This window comes from Melopsittacus undulatus, chromosome 2 (genome assembly GCF_012275295.1).
Source record: "Melopsittacus undulatus isolate bMelUnd1 chromosome 2, bMelUnd1.mat.Z, whole genome shotgun sequence".
Taxonomy (NCBI): Eukaryota; Metazoa; Chordata; class Aves; order Psittaciformes; family Psittaculidae; genus Melopsittacus; species Melopsittacus undulatus.
In genome coordinates, this window is record NC_047528.1 from 18899399 (window position 1) to 18923753 (window position 24355).

At 39.8% G+C, this 24355-nt stretch overlaps 1 protein-coding gene across 1 annotated transcript in view; it reads right to left on the bottom strand.

Annotated features, from left to right (window-relative positions):
- Nucleotides 1–5032: 5032 nt before the first annotated feature.
- The window catches only part of SPATA13 (spermatogenesis associated 13), a 46270-nt gene continuing 26947 nt past the window's right edge, over nt 5033–24355 (bottom strand). Inside the window, exons 5-13 of the mRNA XM_034074536.1 lie at nt 23246–23382; nt 22652–22831; nt 21612–21797; nt 18788–18967; nt 17921–18153; nt 15360–15489; nt 14447–14819; nt 10178–10252; nt 5033–8966 (exon numbers count right to left, since the gene is read on the bottom strand). Coding sequence (XP_033930427.1) covers nt 8785–8966; nt 10178–10252; nt 14447–14819; nt 15360–15489; nt 17921–18153; nt 18788–18967; nt 21612–21797; nt 22652–22831; nt 23246–23382 — 1676 coding nt within the window. The 3' untranslated portion in view covers nt 5033–8784. The remainder of the gene's footprint in view (nt 8967–10177; nt 10253–14446; nt 14820–15359; nt 15490–17920; nt 18154–18787; nt 18968–21611; nt 21798–22651; nt 22832–23245; nt 23383–24355) is intronic.

The following is a 24355-nucleotide window of genomic DNA, read 5'->3' on the forward strand; positions in this document are numbered from 1 at the left end:
CTCCTATATAATGTCTTTTAATGTAGAACCACCAAAGCAAATTAGTACTGAATTCTGGTCACAACTGATTTAAGTGAATGTAAGAGTAATTAATGGGAAGGTATTAGACTGAGGAACAAAAAAGTCAAATAGCCACATTTTATTTGAATTAATATTCATAAAGCCCTAATGCACAGAAGCTTTAGCTATACAGGTTAAGTACTTATACACATAAAAGTGATAGAATGAATAAATTTTACATAATTTACTTTTGAATTGGTTCTTTCATTAATGAGATCTTTATACTAAGATCAATATTCCTTTTGAAATACGAGCTAGAATTGACTAAAAAAAATATGTCTTTTGTTTAATCTCTTCACCACCATTTTTCAGTCTTGTGCAACACTGCAGAGCAGTGCAGAAAAATACCATGTAATGAGAGACTAGTATGTTGTCAATAAGAATAATTACACCCTGTTAGTAATATTTGGTCTAAATATTCTTTGAACTTATAGAGGAAGACCTTAATTTTGGGATACATTTCTTAATATTTTTATTCTGTCTTTAGAAAAGTTCCCTATTTTGCAGCCATTGTTGGAAATGTGATTTATGGTGACTTTGCCAATGGTCTAAAGAGAGATGCTGAAAAAATCCAGCAGCAAAATCCCACTTTGTCTGCTGCTGCTGGCTAGAACTAAGTAAAGTTGAAAATAGATTAAATATTTGCTACTTCTGAGCTCATTTATTGCCTCAGTCAGAGGATTCCAGAGGAGTGTAAAAGGAAGAAGTGCTCTGTATGATGTTATTGGGATATGATGCACCCCATGGAGAAGCCTGACAGTCCTTGTCCATTGACAAAAACCACCATTCCCAGTTGTCCAAGAAGAGAGTCTTTCTTGCCTAAGGAATAGATAGGTTGACCCCCACACATGGACTCCTCTCCACAAGCTGACAACATCAACATCATCATCTCTACCTCATCACATATATAGGACCTTTGATCTTACCTCATTCACTTTGTACTTGCAGTGTTCTTGGGCATCTTTAAGCAGAGCATAAAAACTTCATGTAAAGGAAGGTGAGCTCCAAGTACATGCCTTGGCGACAAGCATTTGTTTGGTCACTAAATTCTCAAAGGTCAGTGATTTAATTTTGAGAGCTGTTCAATAATTAAAACAGAGGTTTAAAGTGGAATCTTCCTATTTATTCCAATATGAAGCTGAAGTGCTCTGTACTTTGGCTTTCACCGCTGTTATATGAAAGAAAATTGTCAAAGTGGATTAGTAAGGCTTTGATTTGCCTGTTCCATTATACAAATACATTGCACAAATGTTAGCTTGGTTGGTTTGTAGGATGGAAGGCATGTCTTTTATTATTATTGTGCTGCAAAAACGTGTAATAAACTTAGTTCATGTATCAAGCAATTTACAACAGAATTACTGACAAAAAGACTATAGAAATTAAAAATAACAATGCTGTGAACATGTCATTACAAATATCAAGTGATTATGAAAAAGAAGCAACCAAGTTGAATGAAAGTAAACAAACTGAATGCCAAAGAAAGCTTTTCATATGCAATTAGCAGGCTCCCCAACTAGCCATTCAAGCATCAGTCAAAGCTGTTGTGCTACTAAATTATCTACTATTGGTAACTAAATTTGAAGAAGCCATAAACTGATACTTAACTGTGCCTTCTTGAAACTACTGCAACTTCTGTTGTCTAAGGACTAGTGGAAGTAAAGCAACTGAGCATATCAACTCCTTAAATGATGCTTGTGAACAGTGAAGGATAAAACCAATAGTAACAGGAGTTAATGTGTTACAGAAAGTGGCCCCAGTTCACCCCTGTTGGTGCAAGTGACTGAAAACACCGTCTGAGGGGGGTCCCACACTGCGAAGATGTGACGTGTGTGGTCACGTATCGACTGTGAGGATACGTTGCGGCACAGCTCAGCAGTGAATTGTGTTCACTAAGGTCTTCACCACCACCCTGTGGTAATAGGAAATATTGCAAGCGTTATGGTGCCCTGCTTCGTATCTGGGACGTTGCCTCTGCCGTGATCTGAGGAGGAGGAAGGACAGTGTGCAGCAATTAGCTGCTCTACTTGAATGAACTTCTGTAGCCAAATTAGCCTCGCTGCTGTGCTAATTGAGAAGAAGAAATGAAAGCCATGATGGGAGGGCTGGTGGCTCTGGGGGGGATAGCACTGGGGGCCTCTGGGGACATGGCATGCACAGCAGCAGTACCTCATAGCAGCCTTCCAGTATCTGAAGGGGGCCTACAGGGATGCTGGGGAGGGACTATTCATTAGGGACTGTAGTGATAGAACAAGGGGTAACGGGTTGAAACTTAAACAGCAGAGGTTTAGACTGGATATAAGGAAGAAATTCTTTACTGTTAGGGTGGTGAGCTACTGGAATGGGTTGCCCAGGGAGGTAGTGAATGCTCCATCCCTGGCAGTGTTCAAGGCCAAGTTGGATGAAGCCTTGGGTTTCATGGTTTAGTGTGAGGTGTCCCTGCCCATGGCAGGGGGGTTGGAACTAGATGATCTTAAGGTCCTTTCCAGCCCTAACTGTTCTATGATTCTATGATTCTATGGGGTGGCAGGGTCCTCACACTGGCCCATAAGAGGCTGTGAATTTTACAGTGACAACAGTCATGGTCTGTCTGCCCCAGTCCTGAGGTGGAATGACATAATTATTTACATGTACCCTGATGGACTCTGCAATTAGTCTGGTTTGACGCTTTCTTAGCAGAGAACGAAAAAAACTGTTGTAAGAACGGCCTTAAAAGCAAACATTAATATCAGGTGCTTTTTTGTGTGCCTTGTATCATCACAGAATTATGCCTTAGAGATAGTTTCATAGTAACAAAAGTTCACCATTTGGTCTTAAAAAAAAACATTGCATCTGAATGGCAGAAGATGCAGGGATTTTTAGATTGACTGCTGTGCTAATTGCCTTTGTTATGAGCTGAATATGGTGGTAATGCCCATGAGACGTATGGCTATTAAAAGAAGATATACCCAACCTTATTAGCAGAGCACCTTCTAGATACCTTTTCAGTCCTTCATGAGTCACTATTTCAATGTCTGGGTATGCTTATATAGCTAAAGGCCAAGGTTAACTGTACTTAGCCAATATGACTACTGACAGTTCACTTCAGTGCATGTACTGGGCCGTCTGCCTTCTTATTTCCAATGTGAAAGAAGCAAGGAGGAATTGGTGCCAGCAAAGTCCCTCAGGAGCACCTGGTGCTCCTCCTTTTCCCTGAAGCAGTTTCAGCTTTCCAAAAATCAAACAGTCGATAAATCCTACATCATCTTGTATTTCTTGTCTGAGCAAAACTGAGCCCTGAAAGGGAGTCATAGTCCTTGCTCTGCTAACCTCTGCCCTCTCAGGTTTGCCTTTCTGCATTTGGCTGACACCAGACCCCACTGATGTGGACACCTTTCAACCTTCATCTGTCTGGAGTGGTTTGTCTGTCACTGCTGGTGGCCCACCCTGAATGTTTAAAACATTAAAATTCCCTGGATACAACCTTGCCAGGTATCATCACCCCATTGCCTCCTGTCCTACGCCCTCTGCCCCTCGCCAAGATGCACAACAGAAATGCAAGATGTAACATAAACAGAGGGAGGGTGCAACAGGTGTGGATCACTTGTGTGGTGCAACCCGCTGTAGGTTCCAGCAGAGATATCATCTGGGGATGCCACATGGAGTCTATAAAGGGGGTGTAAATATATATATATATATATATATATAAAACACATACACACACAAGTCTTTCTTTTTTTTTGAAACCAGAGCCTAAATACCTAATAGTTTCAGCCCTTAGTACTCACCTGGAAACCAGAAGTCAGTTCTGACTGCAGTGAACTGAACCAAACACAGACCTAAGATTAAAAATCCCCCATATGCTGACGGTTTATACAGTTTTGACATATTCTCACGATTCCATGTTCTCTAGCTAATTAGAAAAAGTTAATTTTGAAAAAGGTTGTGAAACACACTAAATCTTTGCATGCTTCCTTTACATGATGTGCAGTTTTCAGGATTCAGCCTGACTGCAAAAGCATAAAGTAAAATGCATGAATGAGCTCACCATGGCCAGATGAATTGCAGGCTCCTTAGAAAGCCTATTGAGCACAATGTCCTGCTCCAGTGTTTGCTCGAGGTATGTTTTTCGTCATCCAATCTACCTCACTAAGTGCTTGACTGTGCCTTTCACTTTGATCTAGGAGCACTCAGCACACATGGGAGGCCTGGGAAACTCTCAGCTTTGAGGCAAACCAAGAAACAGAGATAACAGTTTGGACAATGGAAGAAGGCAGAAAGAACTAGCAAACCCAACTATTCTTACCAGCATTTGATCTCACCAAAGCATTTTTGATGAGACGATTTCAGCAGTGTGTTAAAACTCATGTGTCTCCATGAAACAGGTTTTGACGCAGCCTTGGGGAGGAAGGACACACACATGCCTTTCAGATGTGGTCCCCTGCTCTGTCAGAATAGTGAGAAAGGAGCAAGTTCCCTGAATCAGAGCAATAACCTGAATCTCCAGCAGCATTGCCCATTGCTGTAACAAGCAGACAGGTAAGCCTCTCCACACACATTTACAGAAGATACCTTTTGGATGAACCCTTTCAAAAAGTTTTGCTTTTCTTCCAAAGAAAATGAGCATTTATCCTTCCCCGCCTGAACTACAGTACTTGTCACCATGCTCTGTTTGCAAGAGCTTTATTAATACAGAAGCTGCATTTGCATTTGCTTTCAAGGAGTGCTGTGGGAGCTGTCTGGCAGGACAAGGTAAAGCAGAATGATCTTGGATACACATGGCTGGGCAATAACAAGGATGGCTTTTGTCTGAACAATGATTCAACACCAGAATCCGATTTAGTAGTTGTTAAAATAAACTTGTGCTGGGAAGTACTGTAGCTGTTGCTGGAAAACTCAGTAACTGTTTTTTTGCTTTAAAATAATAAATATGACAATTGATACATTTTTGCATCAGAGGGAATATTTTGTAGACAATAGAAAAACTCCACAACCATTTTAAAACTGGACAATAAGGTTTTATAAGACACAGCTGAGGAATTTCAGCCTTGTACATTATTTAATTCAAACATGTACAATAAGAGAAAAATAATGGGAATGTAAGTTTGTACTTATTTCCAGAAAATAGATTCATTTGACAAACAATGTTCCAAGAGTAAATAAACCTTGTAATGCAATTACTTCTGAACAAATGTACATCAAACTACTGGAGTCCTACACATTGTACTTCAGCTGTCAACAGCCAATTCATCTGCTCTGTAGCCAGGACAATTCATTTACAACATGTGTAACAGCACATGGATAGTAAGATGCACAAAGCAATGTATGCAAGAGAAAATGTTACAAAACTCTTGTCAAAAAAAAATATGAATATCATCCCTAGTATTTACAACAAACCATTTTAAATAAGAGATCGTTCAGAAGGCATCTCCTACATGCAAATGCCACAAGTACAGAAAAGAAAGCAGAAAGGCAGTCAAAGAAAGGTATTGTGTTAGCTATGGATGAGGACCTTTGGCTCCAAAACTCTGTTATAATTATTTTCAAAAGACAACTAAACTGTGGAACATTTGAGTAGTCTGTCTTTGAACTCCATTATTACACTGACCACTAAAACTCAATGTGAAATTTAGCATGGCAAGAGCCACTTGTAAAACAATCTTATTATTTTATACATAAAATGCTCTGAGTTAGGTGCAATTATGGTTTGGCATTTTCCTAACTCAGTGGAACACATTTGAAGACAATTACATTTTACTGCATCTTATGCACAAAGTCTGAGGTTATCTGCTCAGCAGGCTGTCAGGAAGGCTCTGGCCATGCTTTATCTAAATGAGGCACAAATATGCTTAGTAGTTGCCCTAGAACTTTTTATAGTAACTTAAAGCATGCAAAAGAAAGAGCAAAAGAGCAGAAGCTGCTGTTATACCTTTCTGATCATATATAAGTTTTGTCATTAGAAGGAGAATCAGGACAAGAGCTGCTAGAATACGAACTTTTACATTTTAGTAGTTGCAGCTCTTTTTCCCACAGACTCTAAAGTCAGGCTGAACCCCAAGGAAACATTTATCTTAATTGTTAGATAATGTAATAGTGTGTTTAACTATAATTTGTTTAAAAGATTATGGTGTGGTCTGAATTTGGTCTATCTTGGTATATTTTATCTTAATCTGTTGCAAGGTCAGATTGCAAAGACAGATACAGAGTATTATAAAATCACCATGCCTTTATGTAGGGCACTACATGTAAAACTTTCCTGAGTAATCTGCACCATGAAACATTTGATTTTTATATTTCTGACATTTGATTCTTGAGAAAACAACTCCTGCATCCAAAACCATATGCAAACATTTCTGTTCATTTTCAGGGCTAAGGCACCAGGACTAGTATGTGGGAAGAGTCTCAATGGACACTAACGTGTCAGAAGAAACATCCCAATACCTCCTTTTTTTCTCCAGCTCTCCACAGATCCAAAGTGTGGAAGGAGGTATGTTTTAGCAAGGACACATATGTAAGTAAGTGTGGATCTCCTAACATCTTCTTGTCCAGCTGGGAAAGTTTCTGGGTGAGCACTGCAATCCAACTTCAGACACTTCTTTTTTCCATCTAGAAAAAGTCTTTTGAAGTGTGATTATGAAAAACATAATCTCCATTTCCACAGTACATGCATCGCTTTGGTTTGCAGGCCTGAATGTGGTAAACAGCCACAAACATGGCTATGCAAGAAACACAAAAGGGTTACTCATTTAAGGGAAAGGGTATGCCTGTATTTGGAAGTCTGCTCCATATGTTTAAATAGAGCATTTAGAATTATCTTAAAAAAAAGTCTGAACAGAAATAGCTTGTTCTTAACTGTTTCAGATCATCTTCCACCGCTATAGGAAAGCACAAGCAAGGAAGTTCATTATGCAGTGAACAATCCGGCTGAGCAATCCAGCTTTTGCATTATTGCTGATCTATGTACACAAGGCATTTGAAATGTACAGTTGTCAAAAGATGCATTTTAAAATCAAAATCACAAATCTGGGCTTTGCAGAAGTTGCCACAAAGTTATTAAATCACAAAATCTAATGACTAGTGGGCTTCACAACACTGACAGTAAAAAAAGAAATAGAGGTAACAATAGTAGTAGGAACAAATATGTTTAAAATAAGGCCTTTTTACATTGCTGTTAAGATGTCTGGCCTCTAGCCCCTTGTTTGTTCTTCATATATTACAGATTCATGACAAAGCTGATTGTGTCCACTGTCAAAGAATACCCTTGGAACTATCCTTATCATCATATAATGCCCTTAATCAGCAGCATAGGATAAAGCATTGTAAAGACATTCATAGCAAATCAGTTTTGAAACATACAAAGTCTTTCTTTTCTTCCATATCACCAGCAGTCTTGTCATTCTTAATGAGAGTTATCAAAGCAGAAATGATCAGTGCTGCAAATACCAAGATCCTGTTTCTTCCTGGTGGCTTTTTGACATTATTCTCCCAAATCAACTTTATGTCATAGGCAAATCATAGCAATGCAAATCATGTATTGCATATGCTGGCCAAAGCTGACCTTTATCAACCTTGCTCAGGTTCTCCCCTTCCAATAGAGACTCTGAGACAAAAATTGGTCTCTGGTCCACAGAATTTCCCTGTCTCCTTCAGTAAGAATTTCTCTTTCTTTGTGAAGAGAATTGGTCAAAACCCATTGCCAATTGACTGTGTATAAAGAGCATGAATCCAGACCGTTTTAATATATTTACATTACCACTTATCCACTTTCTAAGTCAAGCTATACGAATATAAAGTGTGAGAACTATGTAACATAGCCAGCAGTCAGCGTGTACTGTCTCAACTCTTGACTTTATACATTCACATTATCTTTGTTAGAAAACAAAAAAATACTTTTTACACAGAGAAATAAGCATGTCAGAAATATAAAGAAGCATCTCCCAGGCAAAGAAGTGTGTAAAAAATGATATAAAAGTTCCATTCTGAAGAGCTTACATGCATGTAGTATATTGCTGTGACTGAAATTAATCATACTGAGATGCCCTGGGCTCCTCTTGTTTCCACTTCTGTGCAATAAATGCACATATCTTTATAGTTCATTTCACACTCTGTTCATGTTTCTATATGACAGAATAAAATTTTCCTGTTCCAATCTGGAATATGGTAAGGCCTTGCGGGATGTTCTCCTGCCATTTGACAATTTAACAGAAAAAGACAGCAAGGATTAGGGTGCACTGAATTCTGCAACAGGTGGTTAATTGCATGGGATGTCTTCACCTGATTTTAATAGGTGGTCTCACCTCAGTGCTCCAAAAGGAAGGAGAAAACTCTCCTAAGACTCCTTGCTTATATACCACTAAGGAAAAATTCATCCCTATCCTAAATTTGGCCATCAATACAAGGTTAAGAAAAATGAAATGTTACAAAGACCTGAATGATTTCATCGCTACTTCAACATAACTAAGAAACAAAGATCAAATACTGCTGCTTCAGAGTGACAGCAAGTTGTCTCCGTCAGAAAGGAGACTGCTCTTCATCAGCAATGCTGGCACTTGGCAACATTGACTTCAGAGCTGTCTTAAGAAACTTCATCCTTCTTCTAGCCAAAGGCTGCATTTCTGGCTCAAGGGAGGTCAAGGTTTTGCCTCCTAACTGGAGATTCATTGAGCTCAAATAAGCTCCACCATGTCTCCAAGGTCCTCTGGAGTAAGTCTCCCACCATGCCAGTGTCCTTCCCAGGCCCTTGGCCTCTCATTTTTTAAAGGGGGTGAGTTTGTTGAAGGTATGCCAGAAGAGGGAAGGCTTCCGCTTGGGTTCTGCCAGGGCAAAAACCTGCTGCTGTGGGATGCTTGTAGGCACAGTGATGTGGCGCTGATGAATAGGATGCAGGCTTTGATGTGGAGGAGGCACAGGACAGCCATTATAGCTTACACCTGCAAAAGGAACAGTTTCAGAAAGCATGAGACAGCTAGCAGAGCTTCCAATACTGGGAAAATTGCACAGGACCATGGGACAAATTCAGTGGTCAATAAAGCTGGTATAAATTTTGCCATGATCTTGAATGGAAGCACTAGTAATGGTCAACCTTTTCTGATGTTAGACTTTCTAACTGCTGCATTGATTGGCTGAAGAAGAGAATAACACCACTAAAAATAACATCACAGAATTACCGAAAATAAGCTGCAGTTTCATGTAGCCTCGCTGTATTGTTTATACAAGTAAATTCTGTTTTTTAAAGGAATAACACAGTAGATATTTGTATTTCAGTCAACTATCAGAATAAGGGTGGGTAAAATATTGCTACCAAAAAAAATGTTATTTATTCCATTTTGAAAATGTTTTTCCATGGCAATATTCTCAGACTTTGACCTTTGTGTGTTCTGAACACAATATCCTGATCACAATTTTCAGCCACTCCCTGAAAATATAGTCAGGTTTGATAGGTATCTAGTGACTAATAAAGAGAAAATGCTTTAATAATATTATTGCCAGGCAGCACAGGACCACTTAACATCAACTCCATCACTCCTGAATTCAGGCTTAATTTGTCCATATTTCTCAATTTATTTTCTCAACACACTAGAGATTTACCCAAATTTGACTTTAAGATGGAAAAGGACAAAATCACAACATACTTCTTTCTGAGAGAGAAAAGAAATAAAAAAGCTGTTTCCCAAGTAACACATTTCTAGTCCATCCTAGCCTAGGATAGAAGGAAAACCTTTCTAGTGTGTTATCACAAATACAGCAACGTGTAGCTTGCAGAAGGAATTTCTAACAAAGCACACTTGCCAAAGAACAAGCTGTTTGAGTAAAAGCAAAGGAAGGAATAAGTAACCCCCATTTCTTATTTAATTTCTGCATCTGCTTTCTTACATGCTTCAATAAACTGCTTGCTTTATGTCTTGAGTTCTTCTCTAGTAAAGAGACTTGCCTGTCTGAAGAATACTCAGTAAACAGCTTACACAGGCATTGGAATTTGATATTAAAATACAGCTTAATGAAAATTATTTAATAACAATGTAATTCCATATAAACTATGAACATTTTTTAAAAGATTGAAGAACTCTACTATAGCCAGACTGAGCTATTTCCTAACATGAAGAATACTGAGTAAGTATGTAAAGCAACTCTGAACACCCACCTTTAATCTTTCCATGTCTTGACTTACGGGCATTCTGCATGGCTTGTACCTTCTGGTTTTCTGAGATTTCCATTCCTATGTCAGAGTGTAAATTAAGGCACTGGTATAAAAATGCTGTATCTAATACTTTATTACATTAATTTAAAACAAATAAGTAAACTATATTTTAAATCATTTTTACTAAATCTTAATAGTAATATACATGAAATTTTTAGAAGCACATTTTACTTCATCATATAAATTTAGTTTTTCACTGGGATAACAATAAGAACATTCATGTGCCTGCTAATTACTGGGAAAAGCTCCTTTCTAGTTCCTGCACATGGCAATCACTGGGGAACTCCCCACATTAAAAAGTTCTTTTTATAGCCAAATACAGATAAAAAGAGATTTAAAAATAAAAGTATAAATTAACACTTCTACAAGGCACCAAATAGTAGATCACAAATGCAGAATCTGTTTCTTTTTTCACTCACTCCGAGCTAACTTGGGGTAACAAATCGAAGTCACTGGTATTATAGTAGTACAAATGTGGGTATCTTTGCCTCCACCCAGAGAAGACAGAATCACATAATCTTACAGGCACCAAAACAGGTTGTGATGTGGTTGTGGCTGCATCAGACTGGAGCTGGACATCTCACTCTAGTTTCTCATGTACTTGTTTGCATACTTGTATATCTTACATGATGCTATAGTGTGTGGCCAACCCTATACTATTTACTATCACGTGATAGGTGTATGACTAATCTGTGCTGAGTACAGGGATGCCAGACATGTGCTATGACAGCTGACACCAGTGACTGATGTCGCCTGAGCCCAGGTACTGGCACTGCAGTTTCCCTGTGTACAAGACAGCTGAGATACATGGGTATGTTACATTTGCACAAGGAGACAACAGGGTGCACACGCTGTCATTAATTTCATTCATATGCACATAAAGAGCACAGCAGTTGTGATTCAGAGTAAGGAGCATCTGGTTTGGTTCTATTTTGCATCTTCCCATACTTTCCTACACTTTCAAAATTCCTCTACTTTTTCTAGCTTCAACTTATGAATAAGTTATTACAAATCAGCCTATTAACTAACAATGAAACAGCATTGAGCCATAATTTCAGGCTAGCAGAAGTTTATTTTATTCTGGAGGGCTTTTATCCTTTTATAGAAACATGGAAACATTAAAAAAAAAAGCAATTTCATCAAAAGAGATCAGACCACTTTCATAGGGTTACTATTAGTGGTTTGGAGAAGGATTTTCTGGCTGTGGCCTTCTCTTCCCATATATTCATAAAAGCTAAGAAAAGCTAGATATGGTTTGGGAGACAATGACTAGCACCAAAGTGTCTTTGGAAATAGAAGTAAAATGCCATTTGCAGTTCTGAATTGGAAGAGTGTATGTTTGTTCGCTGAGTGGTTAGATCAGAGGCTTTGTGTGAAGACCAACAAGATAGCTTACAAAATCAATAAGACAAATTTAAACCTGAGGTTGAGAATACTGCCTCCTTTCCACTGGTCTTGGCTAAAGGAAATGTTCAATTATGCAGAAGAAAGAAAAAGAAGAAATTTTAGAAAAGAAGCAGTCTTCTGAGTAATGAAGAAAACAAGCCACTGTAACTCACAAGATCAAATGGACATCAGCTACTGCAACTCAGCTGTCTTTCCTCTGGTGCATGATACATGTCTCAAAACAGGTACATCAGAAGAATGAGTTGCAACATTTGAAAAGAAAATTTCCAGAAGCCTGGACATTACATGGGCGAAAAAGACTGCACGTGGCTATGTGCCATTATAAAAAATACAGCTTCTCTTTATACTGAATTTTTTTCTGTTGCACAGGGCCAGAGGAGCAGCAAGCACAAAGGACCCTCCCTTGCAATCCTCATGCTCAGCACCATGGAAATCTGTGACACAGCCCTAAATAAGGGTTAGTGCCATTATTACTAATCTCATTGTTAACCAGTGCCACTGCCACTGCTGTTGAATGAATACCCTTTTGAATATCATATGTTAAACAGGGGAAATTCATGTTAGATGTAAGGAAGTTCTTTACTGTAAGGGTGGTGAGGCACTGCAATAGGTTACCCAAGAAAGTTTTGAATGCTCTATCCCTGGCAGTGTTCAAGGCCAGGTTGGGCAGAGCCTTGGGCGACATGGCTTAGTGTGTGGTGCCCCTGTCCATGGCAGGGGTATGGGAACCAGATGATCTTAAGGTTCTTTCCAACCCTAACTATTCTATGGTTCTATGCTGGTTTTCACGAGGTCCCACTAGAATAAATAACAACATTTAGGGCTACAGCTGCTACTGCTTTTCAGTTTCCTCATGCTTGAGGATTTCTGCAGCAGTGTCACTTAGAAGGAGTGGGAGCACCCCACTGCCTGCAAAAGACAGACCTGCTGCTGTCCAAGGCAAGCACTAGTGTGAGCCTCAGAAGCATCTTGACATACAGTGTTTAGCCCACTCAGCACACTCTTCTGGTGCTCCATAAAGCATCCACTTTAGGAGGATGTGTGGATACAGATTTGAAGAGCTCAGGAATGCTCCTCAGAAAGGATGGGAATGGAAAATGCTCACATTTTATCTTCTTTCACTCAGTCCTGCTCACAGAAGTGCAGGAGCTGTGATTTATTTTGTATTGTCCTTCCACATGACTGTAATACTGTTCTCATGCTGGAATGAGAACAAGTAACTTTCTTGTTAGAGGGATTGTTGGGATAATCATCATCAGAGCGTCTGCACTGCTTTATTGCCTGCTGATCACCTTCACCCTTCTGCAATATCCGCTTACAGCGGTTTACAGTTCTGTTTAGGTGAATTAGGAAAGACAGCCACCAAGCCATCCCCATGAGCAAAAGGTGACAGAACAAACTCCACATGGAACAACTTGTGAAAGCCATCAGTGCTGTGCCCAACAGGATCATAATGTCACACCATGGTGTTCTGCACAGAGGAGCTGGGTTTGGAAAAGTTTCATGAAAGTTTAGCTGTGGCTGCTTCATTTTGGTCTAGTCTGGAGACAATTTGGGTTCATTTCAACAGTTGGTGCCATGGAGAAGAGTTAAAACTGATTTTAGAGTATGAATTGGTAAACTTGAAAGTATTTTCTTTAGCTTACAGCCTATCTACAACACATGGAGGAGGCCTTATTTTATTGCATTTAAAACAGGACCAAATATGAGAAAGCCACTAAGATGAAAATGTTTAAATTTGTAATCCAAGGGTTAATCTTGTCTTTCTCTTCTTCTGACCAGGTGTTTCAAGTGAACATGGAATATGAGATTTGGCATCTTGTTTACATTTTAATAATTTTTGAGTTACATCATCCACTACACTGCACTTCCAGTTTTAATCTGCTGTCATCTACAGCCTAAGCCTAAAGAGTGTTATAAAAAGGGTAATGAGTTCTCCTGCAGTCAACACAGATGCACTAACATTTTCCTTACTTCTTTAGAAATATTAGAGAGGGAATTAGTTTTCTTATTAGCATTGCTTTCTTCTTTGTGTGTGTTTTGCCAATGAAATTTTGCTGGAGCTAGTGTCACTGATCTTAAAGGAAGCATGAAAATGAGACACATACTCCATCACCAGTCCCCTCTGGCCTCCCCCCCCCAAAAAAAAATCACCAAAAAAATCCAATCTTAAATACATATTCACATGGAAGACACTGTCTTTAGAGTGTCCCACACGCACAGTCTAGAGCTGATCCTAGAAATTTCTACCTTTATTCCTGCTCACTGAAGGATAGTCTTAATTTCTCTATAAACTGCCCAGTGGTGCTATTGTTGGGTTTGTAACTAATGATACCATACAACTGCACAGGTCTCCTGGATACAGGAGGTGCAATTTTATAAGATGGAGAGTATAAATCTACAGTTATTGCTGCGTGGCTTTATAACAAAGTGTCCTTTATGAACAGATGTTTGGGGCTAATGATGCATACAAGAGTGCTAGGATTTTGGATAGATTTTTACTATTGATTGGTATTGGTGAATTGCATCTTGTATCTCATATCTCATTCTGCTCCCTAATGCACCAGAATGACATGGGTTACACTGTGATATGGATGTCATAGCTAACTGCCCTAGGTCTCTGGCCCACAGTGGCAGGTCAAACACACCTGAAGAGGCTTCACCTACACTAAAGGTCATGCTGGTTAAGAAAGAGACACCACTTCCAGAAGGCAGAGTGCACATATGCACAATGCATAAAGTGTAAAAGCAAGAACATTCCCCTTTGTTTTTACCACCTTTTAGAGAGGAAATCCTTCCACTCACCCATTTCCTTGTCTTCCTGAACCCTTCTCCTTTCATTCTTGCAGGCCTCCATCCATTTCTTTTTATCCTCCTGTTTTTTTGCACAGAACAAATGAATTTCTTCCGTTGCTCTGTTTATTATCTTAAAAGCATTCTTGACATTAACATTAAAGTCTTTGTCTCTACCATCTTCAGTGTCCACAATTTCCATCTCGTCCATGTCAATACGATCCTTATAATACAAGATGTCCCTTCTCAGTAAGTCCTTCTTACAGAACACAAGCTGATGGTCAAAAAGGAAGAAAGTCCTCTGCTGGCTTTTGCCTTGCTTTGATATTTTGGTCAGTTCTCCCGAGTGGATCAGTTCTGAGCTTCTGGCTAACACATCTGGTCCCTGAGAAGATACATTTGCATGAAGTAAATAGTACATTTAGATCTTACTGTGTGCCTAACAGGTCTTATCTTATAATCAAGTCTTAAGTTCATTAATTTTTCTTGTATTTTTATTAGTAGATTTGAAAATATCATAGAAGGTAGTTAATCTCATACAGGCAAACTCAATGAATGTGGTTCTGCTCTACTGTATTTCTGCATCAATCAGGAGGAAACTCATGGCAGTCAGTGAAGCAGGTTCAAGTTCTGACAGAATCACCAAAAATCCAAAGGAGATTCAATAGGTCTAGCACTTCTAAAAAATCTGTTTTGTCATCTCAGTCCAGTGTCATCTCAATGACAAGTGTTCATGTTAATACAAGCTGGTCTTCCTGATTTATAAACAGGTAATCAGTAACAGAATCAGTGCAAATGAAGCAACTGGACTTTTAACTGAGCAGTGACCATAAACAACCTACTATGCAGAAAAACATATCCTGAAGAGGACATGAAGTACTGTACACAGTACCTTTGCTCAGGAAAGGGACAGGCTGACACTTACCTCCCAGCCTACGATAGAGACCTGCCAACATGCAATCTTGTCTATGCTTTCTAGTCTGCGTTTTCGCTCATTGATCAGGCACGCTACATTCTTCATAGCCTCATATGCAGCTTTTATGTTGTTATAATCACTGTGAAATGTAAGCACATTTCAAAGATCACTTATGCAATGGATATGATGCAATCAGAAAATGCAACACGGTGCTTGAATTATTAGCCCACGTTGCCCATGTATACCTTTAACTCAGAGTACTTAAAAAAGAGAAACCTGATTTTCAGCTACCCTGAACTTCACATGGTGGTATGTACAATTCAGTGCTGCTGTATTGCTAAGCAAATTATTAAACTTGTGGAAGGAAGCAGAGGAGGTAGATTAATGATTGCAATACTGTGTGATAGTACTCCCACTGATCTCAGTGATATCCACATTTCACCAAAGGAAACTTTTTTTAAGCACAGTTTTACTGGGATTTTACTGGGAAGGGCATTCCTTTAATTGTGTTTAACAACAGTATTTTCTCCTTCTTGTTCCCACTGGGTCAATGAACACAAACAAAGAATGCTATATGAGCAAAAAAATACTGAAAGCAACCTCAAATGGGGTGAGTGACAGACCCAAGGACATGGGCACCAGAGAGAGGAATTAAAGAAGAAAATGCTCACAAAATGACCTGTTTTCAGGGAACAAGTGCATGAGAGCCAAGACAGTCACCTTCCCCTTCCTGTTCCAGCTCAAATGCAAGCCTCCTGTCCTTCCATTGCTCTGCTCCCCTCATGCTTATGAATCTCCCCAGGTTTTCGTTCCCTCATGAATAGCTTCCATCACTCCTTTACCTTCCTCAAATGGAATCTCTGTGATGAGAGAATGAAAGAGACATATCTCTTGCCTTAGAGTCACAGCAGAGCAGCTGCCTTAACTCCTTTATCAGAACGCCTCTTACAGAAAAGGAAGCCAGAAGTAGAAAACAGCATGAGACACAAATAATCCTGCAAAGAGATTGGCCTCACTGTCCTTTTTATCTGTTTCTGTCTCAGTTCCTATTTCCATCAGCTGCTGCTGATGGATGAAATTCTCTTACATCTGTGCATTACTGTCCTCTCTCTATTTATAACCATAGAAACCCTTTTCTGCCACACCATATACAAAAAGTGAGATTAACAATAACAGGATCATACTAACACCAGGGACGTGGCCCACAGGGTGGCTGCATGATATTCACGCTGCTACTCTTGCCTTTTCCTATCTCAGTTCCTTCTTTCGCTGTTGGCGAGTACATTATTCCACACTTGCTGCATAACCCATGGCCTTCATGGCAGGCTCTGCACACTGAATCTTCCAACTTTTTATGAAAACAAACCACAAAGCTACCAAAAAACCCAGCTGGCTGGAGCTTTATCAAGGCTCCATGTGGGTGTAGGTCTGCCTGTCTGGGAGCATCTGTATACACCAGATGCCTGTCTGTGCTTGCAGGCATCTTTGGATGCTGTGCCACAGATGAGGAAAACAGGTACTATGGGTGGAAGGTGAGAAGACCTTGCTGTCTCATCTGCAGGTTTAATAGCTCACAGAATAATCTTTCTAAATTAGTAGTAGTGAAAGAAATACCCACGTTAGTAATTGTTATTGCAGGACTTCCCAGGTAGCCATTGAATTGAATGGGGACATTTCACACCTGAACATCAGTATTTCACATCCCCTTCAGTGCAATACTTCACATTTTTCCATACATTTTCAATACAATACTTTACATTTTGGCCCTGACAAAAAAAAAAAAAACAAACAAACAACCTGATCTCCAAAGGGTATTTTCTCAAGGTTAAAGAAGTGCAGACTTTGTCCAAGGAAGCATTGCCTCAGGCTGCACTTGGACTTTGAGTACAAGGGTCACAATGGAACAATTTTCTTGCAGTGTACAAAGTAAAAAGGCAGACATTTAAAGATAAAATCTTAATTTAGTCAAATATTTAATCAGGCCAGGGATATACTAGAGAGGGTAATAATCTGCAACTTCTATTCTTATCTACTGCAGCTGGAACTCTAATATCTGGATGTTGTTGCAAATGAAGGCAATGTTTATTACTAATAATTTCCTAAAATATTACCTCCAAGCTTGCTTAGATTGTGTTGGGTTTTTTTCTAAGGCCTTCTTTACCTTTTCTTATCTCCACAATATTTATGCAGCCTCCTTCTTTCTTCTGTGGATTTCCTTCTCATTCATTTCTTTGACACATTGGTGGTTTTTTTCCACTCTGATTTACACATCCCTCTCTGCATTCTATTTCAGCACCTTCTTCCTTTCCTTCTCCCTCTTTCACTTATTCCTCATTCTGTCCTGAATCCTGCCAGTCCCCTGTGCTACATTTCCAGGTACTGTTTTTGTTAATATTTGTGATGGTCTCAAGATGCCCATTTTAGTAAGAAGCTCATGTCTGTAGTGGTCAATGGGAGCTTTGTCCCTGATCTCAAAAGCTTCTGTGTTGTGTCACCTAGAAAGCTGGAGTAATTAGGTGTTATTACCGTTATACAAATCTTATAGTGTTTATTTGTACTCATTCTCTCACCTGTGCTCCTGTGTGGTGTATTTGAGCAATTCTGCAAGCTGCAGGGGGTATTTGCAGATTTTCTGAACAGGCGTGAGAAGAAAACCATCAATGGCAATGTCAATCATCTGCTGAAGCAAGCGACAAGCCTCAAAGAAGTGACGGTATTTGCCCTGTTTCATTAGGTTGGAAAGTTCAATGCAGGCACTGGGATGATTATTACAGTACTCCGAATAAATTGCAAAGCCTTCTTGCTATTAAAAACAAAATAAAAATCAAAGCTTTAACTAAAGTATTTGTCTATAAAGGGGAAAGATATTTTTGTAACATTGATTATATCTGATTAATTAACCCATTCCTTGTATTGTTTCCAGGCTGATCAACCTTTGAACTAGGCAGAAATATACTTTGTAACTGCCAAAACTATGTGTCTTCTTTGTCAGAACACAGAAATAGAGGCCCCCATTAAGTGAGGATAATCAAACCCACTTTAAATACTTTTCTTTGGGGAAGACAGCTATAGGCTTAGCAAGTGCCTATCATGAACTCACGGCCTCTTTCCCCACCACCTTCTTTCCTTATTTTCTTTAGGAAGTTTTTGCATGCCTCATGTAAGATCACTGCAAACAGTACAGCTCATCTGTGATCATTACAGTTTTGATAAGGAAACAGAATTGTACACAAAGTTACATGCTTGCTAAGGACAAGGAGAAATCTAAAACATTTAAATAATTCTTTAATTGCAAATTATTTTACATTCTAAAATAATATACATAGTTTAGTATTTGATAAGAACTTGTTACTAAGATCCCTCCCTAACATGGTAACTTAGCATTTTCTTATCATATTTTGCTAATTTCATAAATAAAATTGACTTTCGCAACATACATGTTGAAGAAAACATGACCCTATTTTGCTCAGATGAGGCTCCTCTTTGTTGTACTGTTTCTCAAGATCCTTCAGAAACTTCCTTTGGAACTTGTAAATATCTTCAATATTTCCAAAAATGGTGCTTAGCTGAGCTGTGGTGAACATTCCTGTATGTTTGCGACACTGACGAATATAACCCTGCAAATGAAATTAAAAAAACGCTCTTCAGTTTGAAGATGTGGAAACAGGTTCTACCCTGAGCAAGCCCATTTGAGCTGGCAAAACCCCTGTGATCAACATGCAGGTGAGTGGTTTCCCAGCCCTAAACACACACAGAGACATGCAATTTCTCATCTGCATCTGAAATGCTTACACATTGACTCTTGCAGTCCAGCTTCTGTCCCACAGTGCCATAAATGAATCAGGGAACCAGAAACCTGCAGAGTGTGTAAAGCCCATTTGTATCTCCTTGTTATGACCACCCACCAAGCTGAAGGCAAGCCCAGTGTAAAGCTCCATGCATGCTCCTACTTCATCTGCTGTGCTTTTTGGTAGCAATTTCCCTTGTGCCATAACAATTCTTCTGTATGCGGGTGAGAACAAACCCTAAAATAGTTCATTAAAAGATGGTTTCTACAAAGGTTAAAGTACTAGTTCCTTAACCAGTAAGTAAGTAGGGCACAGTCTAAGTTTTGCCAGAGAAACAAAATGAAGAACATACTATGAGGCATTCAGAATGCTGCTGTTTGGTAAAATCTATATTGTACTGGCAGGAGGCAAGTGGCAAGAGGTACTGGCAAGACTGCACATAAAAATGCAGTTTATTTTCTAGTTCTTTTTCCTTTACTTGCAAGAACATCACAGGGGTCCAGTTCACTTGGTTTGTATGCAGTGTTAAGTAGACACACAACTGGGTCATCTGCCATCAGTAATGGACATTAGATGGCATTGGCATTTGCATAACTAAGAAACAAAGATAGATCAGAGGCCTCTCAGGGCTTAAATATTCAGCTGCAGCTGCCACACACAACCAGCACATCCTTAGGTATGTGTTTCACAAAGCTGAGCATGGCAAGAATACAGTGCAGGGGCTGAATATCATAGACTAGTTTGTGCTGGAAGGGACCTTAAAGATCATATAGCTCCAACCCCCCTGCCATGGACAGGGACACCTTTCTCTAGACCAGGAATATCCAGAATTAGCTGCTGTGCTCATACTTTCATATCAGATGTGGCGCCAGGGTGCAGATGAGTGTGAAGAGTGTAATGGGGGTTATCTGCCAGGGTCCTATGTTTGGTGGCTTTCAGGGAGGTTTCCCCAGAATTGCTTTGGGAGCAGACAGCTGTAAAAAGCCTTGCAATTACTCCGGTGAGGTTTGCCAGGAAACAACCCTGAATACTGCTGGCACTGATCTGAATATTCCTGTCTCCCCCACAGCCATCGGCTCTGAGAGCTGTGCAGTGGCTACGTTGCAAGCCAGCTACTACATTTACTACTTTGAGGAGAATAACTCCAACAAGGAAAACTAATCCCTGTGCAGCTCTTGTAATGTGGACTACAGACACTTACTGTATGTAATTTACTTTTCTGGGTATGCTCCAGCTAAATGACCCTGACTGCACCAGCTATAGTGACTCGTAGTGCAGAGTTTGCAGATTTGGATTACCATCTGTAGTAGCTTTTCTGGTTTAGGCTTATTTATTTTCAGCTTTATGTCCTACTTGCATCACCTTACAGATTCACTCTGAGGAAAGCAGACCATCTCTACTCCAGATGTTGAACACGGAGCATCACTTTTCTACTTGGAAAATGTGTGTTTTCTCCCTTGGACTAAACTCAGAACCACGTCAGATTTTTTTTAAGAGGTATGGAATATATGTATTAGAAAAAGATAATTAATAATATTAGTATAAGAACTAATAGGTCAGTAAAATATGAAAAGTCATGTCCTAGAACTCATGCTGCCAGTGAACCATGTTGGAGAACTATGGCAGCAACACAGCTGCATGTAAAAATTTCTCCCTGATCTTTTAGGCACACAGTCAAGCTCATTAGCTTAGGTAAATAGCAAATCTAAATGATTTAAAATTAGCCCATTAGCAACCAATTTTTGTCTTTTTGTTTTCCCTTTTTTCTTTCTTCAAAAGGAATGAAAAAAGCCTGATCTAACACCAAAACAAAACCAAAACCCACTGCTGTCTTGTGTTTTGTTGTCCCTGAAAGAATCTAACAGTGAGTGATGGACTAAAGGATGACAACATGACAAATACAGAGAGACTTCACAAACTAAGGGTACAAAGAATATTTTGGTAGGTTGCTTAGCACCCTTCCAGATGCTAACTACAAATATAAGTCAAATACAGGTCAAACGCACCACAGTCCACACAAGAAGAGGCAAACGTCAGTGAAAAATATCAAGTAGCTTTTTGTCCAAGTGTGGGCCTCCAACAAAAAAGTTACTTTCAAAAAGTTGAACTGTAATTGATTTTATGAAAGTTACTGAAAGTTTTCTACATAAACCTAAATCTAAACTGAAAGTTTTCTACCTAGAAGTTCTAAATAAACTCGACTTCCTTCTCTCATTATTCTGGAAATAGTGATCAGGCAAGCAAAGCACTTTTTCCATGCCAAAAGTTGAATGTTTGGGTTTTTTTTAAAGGAAGCAGTGACTTGTGGCAGTCAGCAGGGAGGAAATCTGTAAGAGGGCACAAGGAGGGTCTGACTGACAGCCTCACAAGAGCAACTGGGAATATTCTCATATAAGAAACCACTCCAGTTCTCAACTTACATGGAGTGTTTTATTCACACTAGGGCAGAATGCCCTTAGGTAAAAGCATGTACCTCACAGATATCCTTGAGATGCTTGATATAGACTCGTTCTGTGTTCATAATTTCCTGTATAACATTGGTTCTCATCTGATCCTTGTTTTCAGCTGCTTTCTGGCGATGCTTGCTAGTATCTGCATCTTGTTCTTCATCCTGGGCACTACCACCATTTTCTGGCACTTCTTCCTGATTAACTCGCAGCTGCGGCCAAAGCAAACAAAGCAAACTACAGTAAAGCAGCAAGCTTTTACAAAAGGTGATAAAACAGTTACAAACTTCTTACAGTCAAGAGAGGACTTGCTATGGAAATGTGTTGCCTGTTATTTTTCAGAGTTGAACTTATTTCTGACCCTCATTCATAGTTTATGTGTTATTTTAGCCAAGCCAGCATATGAGTAAAAATTACAAAAGTAGGCAACTCAAACACTCTTAACTAGTCTCCCTCTGCCCCAGTTCCCCACCTACACAGTATGGATAACAGCACCTCCTTTTCCGACTTTGTCTGATTGCCCATATTGACTGGAGAGTACGGAAAGGCAAAGGCAGGAACCATCTCTTGTGCTTTATGTAGAACTTTATCCAGTGTGGCTCAAGCTTCATTACAGGCTCTCAAAAAGTATTTTACATTAATCTCTAAAACATGGTTAAATTTTACAAGTTACACTGTCATTAATCTGATTGAGGTCTAACAGGGGAGTTCAGACTGTGAACCAGATTCCTACAGAATGTTGTGATAATAAATTAAGCCCTATTTTACCAAGAAATCCCTGCAGCACAGCTTTCCCCACTCGCCTGTGAAAGATGATGTGTCCTTTCTGTATAGACTGATTGCTCCCAGTTGAGCTTTCTGCTGCCCTCATTTCTGCTTGAGAAATTCCTTTGGTTACAAAAGGACCATACAAAGGAAGAAGCCAGATTAAAAGGTGTGAAAGGAGCTAAGGAATCTTGGGGTGTGATTCTCTATGGCTTTTTTCCTTGTGAAGTCATAAGAAGTTACACCACTGATGTTCAGATACAAAGATGCAGAGAATCACTTCTGTAAGACAATTACTCACCCTGACAAAGCTCGCTGGAAACCAGGCTTCCTTATCCTCATTTCTTCCCCACCACCAGTCTTTGTTGGAAGCTTCTAGAACTCTAATGACATCTCCAGCTTTGAAGCCCAGCTCTTGATCATCCATAGTCACATGGTCCCAGAGAGCTTCTGCATAGACAATGCTGCCATCACTTATCAGCTGAGATGGGGAAAAAAAAAGAGGTTGTGAAGGACAAGTGATAAACAGCTAACTGTGAACTACTAAAAGATCAAAACACCTCCACAGAGTGCCCATGATTACTCCTGTTACAGGATAAAACTAAAATTCTGGATTTTCAGAAATCCAGGCATATATTTATTTGGGGGAACAATTAAGAGTCCTAATCCAGAGCAGTTACATAGGCTAACAAGTTACATTCCCAATGAAGTACTAGTCACTGTGCTCCTCCCCTGGCATCAGTCCATGGGCCCTGCCAGAGACGGGACACCATAGCTGCTGGATACTTCGCTACACTGGCTATTGCCATTCCAGTTTTTATTAATATGAAACACGAGATATGTGGAAAACACCCCCAGCCCCATCATTATAGCAATGCAAAGCCCAGGATATTACCTCATTAATTGCTAGCTGTTCCCCTCCAGGCTGCAGGTACCTGGGAGTGGCTTGGCAGAGCTCCTCATAACTGTAATCTTCCTCACTGCCATTGTCATCCACTAAGGCTGAAGATTCAGTCCCACCATCTGCAGCAACTAAAACAAAGATGCAACAGCTGTTTGCTTCATCATTTTTATGATTCCTCCAAAAAAAACAATGCAGGAGGAATCGCTGAGAGGTTGCTTTTTTTGTCATAATATAACAATAACAGCACAAGCAAAGAACAGCAGGGCTCTCAGGAAAGACACTTTTCCACCACTGAATACTTTTCACTCTTCTTTGGAATTTTCTCTGATGAAACTTAGAAATTCCCCTTTTTGTGTGCAAAACCCAGAACTACAACCATTATTTGTTAATTTTTTACCTAGAGGAAATCTCCAACAACATGAATCAGCTGGGAGGTCTCAATGCCATTTCCCATGTGGCAGATCAGAGAGCTCCAATGAACAGGCAGAGGGGGCTACTGTCAGTCCCAGGCTGGGTTCTGTCACATCATCACATCCCTGCAGGAACCCAGAACCTCAATGCTCCTCTGAGCTGGCTGCCACCACCTCTCTCACACGCTGGCGGAGGTTCTGGCAGCACCAAGGTATCTGCAGGGTATCCCCCAGAGAGAAAAAGAGCCTGGACTGCCTGAGAAAACACTTGTTCTAATTGCCTCAAATCACAGAGACAGTCTTGGTTTGATAGTGGTGCATCTTCTGACCAAAGAGGCAGCTTTGTAAGGAAAGAGAGGCCAGAACTAAGATGGGCTTCATCTTATTACATAGCAACATAAACCAAGAGAAATGTCATGTGACTGTCACTGCACATGTAAATCTGCAGTTACTATATAAAACTATAAAACCCATTTGGGGTACATCACTGGGTGATAGATCCTTTTGGTGAACATCTCTGTTCTGGCAGATGAAGAGGACTGGGGTCTGACCTCAGGACCAAGTAATACTGACTGACTCATACCCACACTGCTCAGTGCTAGGCCCTTTCAGAGTAGGTTTGCCTTTCAAAGCCAGCTGTAATGTCAAACAGAGCAGGGGAAGAGCTGGTAACCAAGAAGTGTTCACAACC